Here is an 8567-nt window from a genome sequence, read left to right on the forward strand (position 1 = left end):
TAGTATCCTAATTTTTTACATATATATATATTTAAAAAATATAAAAAAAATGATGTATCCTTAGACGTATCCGTTTCTTAGTTTTTTTAGAAATTGACGAATCGTCATATCTGATCGTATCCATATCGTGTAATTGTATCTATGTATTGTTGAACTATTTCATTTAGTGAAGTTTATTTTCACTGGACAATCTGTCCCCATATGTATATGATTTTGCATCGAATTGGATTATACCAACTCTTATGCCTTATCATGTTGTTTACTTTTGTGCTGCATTCTGTTATACCTCGCACTAAAAAATTATACTTTACACGAACCAAACTCTAGTACATGAAACCTAAGTGCGGAAGTAGTAATTCGTCCAAATGGCCAGGTCACGGATCTCTCTAGTCATGTGCCGGTCTATCTTTACCCTTACCTTACCTGAAAAATATGAAAGGAAAATGATGAGTATAAAGGATGAGTATAAAAGTATACTTAAGCAACCCACTACTGGGCCCATGATTTGTTAATGTGGCATACATAGGCATAAAGGGCGAACCCGAAGGCACACTTTCATAAGTAGTGACCCCAGAGGGCATAATCATAAACATAAGTGGTGGTCCCAAAAGGACACCATACATAAGCATAGGGTGTGGACCCGAAGGCTTGGCAACACTCACTGTAATCTCATCTCATATAGAGACAAGCATTCATCCAACATCATAAATCATGCAAAGACTACATAACTGTTCACAATTCATCCATCTATATACAGACATATCAAGATATTTCATTCCAAACAGAACCAGTGGTAAGCATGCTTAAGTCCGAGGGCAAACTGTTAATAAACCACTTACCTAAGTTTGACACAACGAGGAAAATCCAAAACAAGCACGAAAACAACGAAACCCATACACATGAATGATCTCCTAACACTCCAAATAAACTGTCCAACCTGGCCACACAATTATAACACAGTAGCATAACCCAACCTACAAAAGCATTGAAACTACATCCACTTACCTAAGGATATCGAACTGCCCCAACAGACTTTCACTTTGTCTGGCAGCTTCCTTCACCACTACTAGATTCTGAAATCAACCACCAAAAGAAGAAAATTTCAGGTGTAAGGAGAGCTTTGGCCCAAAACAACTGATGACAAAGGGTTACCAAAAGAACCTGAAACTCACCCCAAACTAGAAGGTCAGACGGAACCAATCCCGATCTGGCAACAATCGAAATTGTCCACGTCAGGACTGGCGGACGACGCTTGGATTGGGTTGGCGGCTGGTGAACTCGGCAAGGTGTGACTGGAGGAGACGGAAGTCGAGTGACGAGTGGCGCTATCCTGCGCGGGCAAGCGGCTGGGACCTATAGTGGAATGTACCTAAGGGGAGGAAGCGGCCTGATGCGCGACGGTTGTCGAACGAACGGAGGCACAACTGTGAGCGGCTGGACCTATGGCAGACGTCGGACGAAACCGAAGCACGGTTGGGACCTGCAGTAGGCTCCTCGTTCGACTGGAAGAAGAAGAACGAATGGGAAAAAAAAACTTGGAGAGGCGGCGTCGGTTGGGAGAAGGAGAAGAAGAAGATTCTTTTTTTTTTTTTCTCTACTACACCTTCCCGAGGTCCCCCTTTTGAAAAATAACCAAACCCTTAACCGTATTTCTTTTTAGGAAAAGGAAAAACAAACAAAAATAAATAAAAACAAAACAAATAAACAAATATAACAACCCCCAATTCCTTTTCCTAAAAAAACTCAAACCACTAATAAAATATTTAATTCCTAAATTTTGACCTTTAATTAAAAGAAACGATTAATTGCACGAATTAATTTATATCTTACCTAGATTTCGGGACATTACATACGTAGTTTGATATTTACACATTTTTTTAGTTTTGAAATAATTTTTTTTTTACTAAATATTTACTTCAGTTTTTGGCGTTAATGCCTATTAATTAATTTAAAAAAATTATGACGTGAGATTTAAAAATTAATTTTAATAATGATAAAAGAAATAGTGAAACTTAATCAAGTATAATACTTTAAATTAAGGGTTTAGTTTTCAAATATAAAAAAAATAAACCAACTTATTTAACACTTATAAATGATAGATGTCTATTAGGGACCGTTTGTTTGTTTGTTTATTATTTTTTTTAATGTAGATAACCAGAATCTTAGATGTCTGACATTATATATATTAGGAATTGTAGATATCCGACATCTTTAGATTACCATGTTTATTTTGTAGGAATATTTTTGTAGATATCTGAAAAATATTTTGATAACTGTATTTGTTTTTGTAGAATTTCTACTCGGGAATAAGTTAAATTTACATAAAGTTTCAAGAATGTCATTACGACAATTTATTACTTTATAACTAATTTGATATAATTTGAACTTATATAACACACTTGTTTTTATCAATTTAAATTTCTTTTAAAATTAATACAATTTATATTATTTTTATATGTTATTTTTCTCAACAAAATAATATATCATAATTTAAGATTTTTTTTATAAAATAAATATTCATTAAAATTTGAATTGAATATGTTGTGCTAAAAAATAATAGAATTACGATATAACTAAAAATATATGATACACATTGTTGAATGAGGAATTTTGACTAATCACAAGTTGCCACGTCGTTTACCAAATTAATGAGAATTTCTAAATCATTAAATTTGGGTCCAATTAGAAGGTGACATATGTCCCGAATTGAAGAAAATTTCGATGACGCCACACGGTTGGAACAGATGAGATTAAAATTGGTCTAATTTGATATTATTATTTGGGTTCAAAGTCCAAACTACAAAAAAAAAAAAAAAAAAAAAAAAAAACTGATTTTGCCCCAAATTTCAAATCAGGCCCAAAACTAACTAATTGGGCCTAAGGGCTAGGCCCATGGATCAACCAAGCCTAAGTCAAACTAATTGGCCCAAGGGCCAGGCCCACCGACTAAGCCCAAGCCAATGAAGCCCACTTGAGAACTCTATAAATAGAAAAGTTCTCTTCATTTGTGGGGGTGACATTTTCTACATTCAGAGAGCCTAGAGAGAATTCATCAACAAGCAGAAGACTCCCAAGACTCCTGAAGCTGCACTCTTAGAAGACAGAAGACCCTTGAAGACACAAAGACTCTTCCAAGACTTCTACTTCAAGAATGTTCGGTGCTTTTCTTCTTCAAGTCAAGCACATTCACCCAATTGAGAGAGAATCAGAGGATCAAGTATTAGAGATCGAACCACATCGCATCAAATCAACACCAACTCAAGTTCAACGCCACGAAACAAGTTTCTCCGGAAACCTCAAGCAAATAAGTGCTTCTCAACCCATTCGACAGATTTAGCTATTCATGCGTAATGTACAGAGAATGGATAAATATAAAGATGCAAATTCCATTTTTATAAATAAGTTCAGATTACAAAATGAATGGAAATAAGGGTAGAGAGCCTGGTAGCAATTCCTTGCTTTCCAAGGCTTTTACACTGTGTTCTTTATTCCGCCGAAAAGATGTTCTTGCTTCCGTAAGAGTTGGCTCTATCTCTGATTTCGATGCTCCCCGAAACTCTTTCGAGTTCACCGTGATGATATCTCGGTGTAATTTCCCTTCTCTCGCTTCCACCTTCTAAGTAAAAGAAAAACTATGAATAAGGCTACTTCTATCTATAAGAAAATTCTATAAAACTGAGCTAACTTTAACAACTGGTCGAACACCTTCACTGAAGATGGCCTCTGGTATTTATAGGGCTTTAGGGTGAAAAGCTTTTTCTCTCTTATGATTGCACAGATGGGATGACATTAATTCTCTGTCACCGAAAAGTTGAGTGTACTTGCTATAGTAGGTCGTTAATGGCTTGTCAACTTAATTTGGAATCGACCGTCATCAGCTTTTTGATCCATCGTGATTTATTAAGCGCCCACCTTGATGCGCCGGCTCTATGTAGCCACCTTCTTTAGCAGATTTTCGCGAGCACAAATGATCGCATAGTCGCGGTCGCAATCTCTTAATGCGCTCGGACGTTAATTTCTTTGGATCGCATTTCCGCCTTGTGCCAACACATTTTCCACACAAAAGTACATAAGTTAGCTGTTTTAATGCGATGGATGCATGCGATCGAAATGTTGTGAACTTAATGCTTTTGGACGCAATGTTGTATATTTTTACCATTGCAATCCTGCATTGTTTTATAATTTTTGCATTGTAATAACGTGTATTTCTGCCCGTTATTAGCATGTCTCTATTTTTTCGTATATACTAGAGTCAACTTAATTTTAGGATAGTCATCTCATGAAATATTTCTAGAAGTTAGTGGTCTGCCAGCTTTCTTTCAAACTGACTTTTTACGAAACTTTCTAAGAGCATCACATGACTTCTTCAATCTTTCAGCAATGGGGACATTACTGCGTTTTAAATTTGGGGGTGCAATATTCTTTTTCAAACTTTAGGCATTACAAAAAAAAAAAAAAAAAAGCATAACGTTGCGATCAGATCCTACTCGTAGTTGGATGTCGCATGACACACATGGGGGCAAGCCAAAAGGAAAGTAGGAATCGTGATCAATGCATAAATAAATGACCGCAACTCCACTGCCAGATGGGCATGAGTTTAGACTGAGGAAGAGCATTTTGCTCATAGTTGGATGTCCGCATGACACACGTAGGGGCAAGCCAAAACGAAGGCTAGGCACTCGGATCAGCGCAAGGTCATATATATATATATATGTCTATAATACGCAAGGATAAAAATCATTTGAAACACCCTAGTTGGAAAAGTTCTTTTTATGAAATAAATCATGCGATGCCCTGGAAGCTAGTAAAGTCTTTTGAAGGTTAAACTTGCGGTCCCTAAATTTTAGAAATATTTTAAGAGGCCTGGATAAAAATTAAGGAGATTTTGGTGCATAGGATTTGAATAAGGCATCGTTGAGAAATCTAGGAAAGAGAAGGTAGTCGCTTTCTAAAGAAAATCTTTAGCTTATGCTTGAGGACAAGCATTATTTAAATTTAGGAGTGTGATAACGAGTAGAAGTGCACGTTATTACAACGCAAAAATATAAAATAATGCAAGATTGCGATGGTAAAAATATACAATATTGCGTCCAAAAGCATTAAATTCACAACATTGCGATCGCATGCGTCCATCCATGAAAACAGCTAACTTATGTATTTTTGTGCAGAAAATGCGTTGGCGCAAGGCGGAAATGCGATCCAAAGAAATTAACGTACGAGCGCATTAAGAGATTGCGACTGCAAGGCTATGCGATCGTTTGCGCTCGCGAAAATCTACTCAAGAAGGTGGCGCATAGAGCCGGCACATCAAGGTGGGCGCATCTAGGTGAAAGCTTAATAAATCACGATGGGATAAAAAGCTGATAACGGTCGATTCCGAATTATGTTGACAAGTCGTTAACGACCTATTGTAGCAAGGACACTCAATTTTTCGGTGAAAATTATTCGGCGCATCAGACAGAGAATTAATGTCATCTCATCAGTGCAATCATAAGAGAGAATAAGCTTTTCACCCTGAAGCTCTATAAATACTGAATGGCACCTTCACTGAAGTTAGTTCGCTCAGTTTACAGAATTCACCATATAGATAGAAGTTAGGCTTGTTCATAGTTTTTCTTTTACTTAGGAGGCGGAAGCGGGTGAAGGGAGATTACACCGAGAGATCATCCCGGTGAGCTCAAAAGAGTGCCAGGAAGTGTAGAAAACAGAGAGAGGGCCAAGTCTTGCAGAAGCAAGAACATTGTTTGGGCAGAATAGAGATAACGTAGTGGAAAAGCCTTGGGAAGCAAGATATTGCTACCAGGCTCTCTACCCTTATTTTCCATTGTCATTTTGTACTCTGAATCTATTTATAAAATGAAAATTGCATCTTTATATCTGTCCACTCTCTGTACATTACGCATGAGTAGCTAAATCTGTCGAATGGGTTGAGAAGCACTTAGCTAACATAACCTGAGAACTTCATTCTATACGATTATCTTGTATTATGTATGCGTCATTCGTCCATTAGGGATACTCGGAAAGGTAGTCTAAGGATAGAATCTAGGCTTGGAAAAGTCTGATTAGAATCTAGGCTCGGGAGAGTCAGATTAGAACCGCATAACCAAGAGATAGAAGCTTAGGAATAAGCTCTGTTTGCTATTAACGCATCCCATGCATCCTAGAGATAGGTTATGATTGTATGCGGTCACCTTGTGCTTGTGTGCGTCTTTCGTCATCGCATAGGCAAGAAGTAGAGACTTAGGAATAAGCTCTATAGTCATTATCGCAGTCATCGCATACATCCTAAAATTAAGAGCTACCGCATTTGCATTGGAAAATGAACTGCTGTCGCATGAGTGTAGCATGATCGCATAGCTTAAACGCATTCTCAGGGAACGCTAGCTAAAGATCTTCTCAACCCGTTCCTCCGCATACTCAGTGTATCTGTCACATAATTACTCTTCCCTCAAATCCACCGCATACATTTTATTCCTTAAACAACAAACCAACCAACGCTTCGATTTATTTGTTATCGCAAAGTGATCTAAAATTACCATCGCATACTGTTTTCCTTAGTCCCTATGTTCGACCCTGGGCTTACCAGGAAACTTAGTAGGATTTAACTTGGTTATTGCTGAGAAAACTTGCTTGCACAACGCATATTCCATCGTCGCATTCTACACCATTATTTCATTGCATAAAATAACGCATCAAGATTTTGGCACCGTTGTTGGGGACTTCAGCAATACATTGTGCTAATGGTAGTTTTTTTGATTTTCTTTACAGCTTTCAATCTCTGGCGAATTACGACCCAGAGATTGAAAGAACGTTCCGACGAAGATTGAGAGACAGCCGCCAACAACAACAACAAGAGAAAGATAACATGGCGGAACAACCAGGAAATGGAGCACCAAATGAAAATAATATCATGGCGAATCTCATCCTATTGGCGAACGATCGCAAGAGACCCATTCAGGACTATGCATCGCCTAACCTCCATAATTTCTCAACAGGAATCATGAGGCACGCTCTTGACGAATCAAGGTTCGAAATGAAACTGATGATGCTGTAGATGATCCAAACTACTGGACAGTTTGGTGGTAGGCATGGCGAGGATCTGCACGCCCACCTCCGGAGTTTCATTGAGATCTGCAACACTTTTATATTCCCAAACATCTCCATTGAGGAGGTTCGATTAATTTGTTTCATTGAGATCGCACTCATATCATTTATCGGTACAGTATTCCCCATCGAATCGTGATGGATAATGGGAGACAATTCTCCAACAGTTTGATGGACAGGCTGTGTGAAAAATTTAAATTCAAGCAATACAAGTCATCCATAGATAACGCCGCCGCAAATGGGTTGACTGAGGCATTTAACAAGACATTGTGCAACCTGCTGAAGAAAATTGTTTCTAAGTCGAAGAGATATTGGCAGGAGAAGATCGGTGAAGCGTTGTGGGCTTATCGTACCACTCACTGTACCCCTACAGGAGTCACCTTGTACTCTCTCGTTTATGGGGTAGAAGCTGTCCTTCCTTTGGAAAGAGAAATTCCAACGCTAAAAATGGCGGTGCAAGAAGGGCTAACTACAGAGGACAATGCCAAACTGCGGCTCCAAGAGTTGAAAGCACTAGATGAAAAAGATTAGAAGCTCAACAAACGTTGGAATGTTACCAGCGCGAATGTCTAAAGCCTTCGATAAGCATGTAAAGCCTCAGTCCTTTCAAGTTGGTGATCTAGTGCTCGCCGTAAGGAGACCAATTATCATGATAAGACGTACAGGGAATAAGTTTACACCTACATGGGATGGGCCCTATGTCGTCAAAGAAGTCTACACAAACAGAGCATACAAGATAGTTGATCAAGATGGCTAAGAATTGGCCCAATCAACGGCAAGTTTCTCAAGAAGTTTTATGTTTTAAAAAAAAAACCTTTGTAGGAACTACGTTACGACTTGATTCCTGTCATTATAAAGGGTACGTAGGAAATTTAAAGAAATTTAAGTTCAGTCGCACATAAAAAAAACATTCTTTTTGAACTATATTATGACTTGATCCCTATCATTAAGAAGGGTATGTAGGCAGCTTGAAAGAAACTTCAAGTTCACTAGTTAAGAAAAAAAAAAACTTGAACTACGTCATGATTTGATCCATTTCTTTAAAGGTACGAAGGAAACTTAAAGAAATTTAAGTTTAGTCCATCAGAAAAGGTACCACAACCACCTAAGTATGATACTAAAAGATTGATGTTGATCATCCCCGTTAAAGAATGACACTCCAGATTGAAGATCTTCAACCCTATTGGGGGTAACACAATAGATTGTGGATGTTCATCCCTCGTAAGAAGCCAACACAATAAATAAAAGGCACACACTTGGAGTGCGCTTCATCTTTAAAATCAAACTTAGATGCTCCTCCATCTTTAAGTTTAGAGGCTTTGTCGATGCTCTTTAATCTTCAAGTTCAAAGGCTTCATCGATGCTCCTCCATCTTCAAGTCTAGATGCTTCATCGATGCTTCATCTTCATGCTCAAGTTTGGAGGTTTTGCAATGCCATCTTCATGCTCAAAGTCGCGAAGTT

The 8567-nt window shown here is 38.0% G+C and overlaps 1 protein-coding gene and 1 long non-coding RNA gene across 2 annotated transcripts; one reads left to right on the plus strand and one right to left on the minus strand.

Annotated features, from left to right (window-relative positions):
• Positions 1-249: 249 nt before the first annotated feature.
• On the minus strand, positions 250-1593 carry LOC120083433. The gene is made up of 3 exons (XR_005483429.1): positions 1173-1593; positions 1006-1073; positions 250-423 (listed from the first exon to the last, which is right to left on the minus strand). It is a non-coding gene; the product is annotated as an uncharacterized LOC120083433 (long non-coding RNA).
• A 5317-nt stretch (positions 1594-6910) lies between these two features.
• On the plus strand, positions 6911-7635 carry LOC120076831. The gene is made up of 2 exons (XM_039030772.1): positions 6911-7026; positions 7224-7635. The coding sequence occupies exons 1-2, from the start codon at positions 6911-6913 to the stop codon at positions 7633-7635; spliced, it is 528 nt and encodes a 175-aa protein (XP_038886700.1).
• Positions 7636-8567: the final 932 nt, after the last annotated feature.

The sequence above is a fragment of the Benincasa hispida genome, chromosome 1 (genome assembly GCF_009727055.1).
Source record: "Benincasa hispida cultivar B227 chromosome 1, ASM972705v1, whole genome shotgun sequence".
Lineage (NCBI taxonomy): Eukaryota > Viridiplantae > Streptophyta > Magnoliopsida > Cucurbitales > Cucurbitaceae > Benincasa > Benincasa hispida.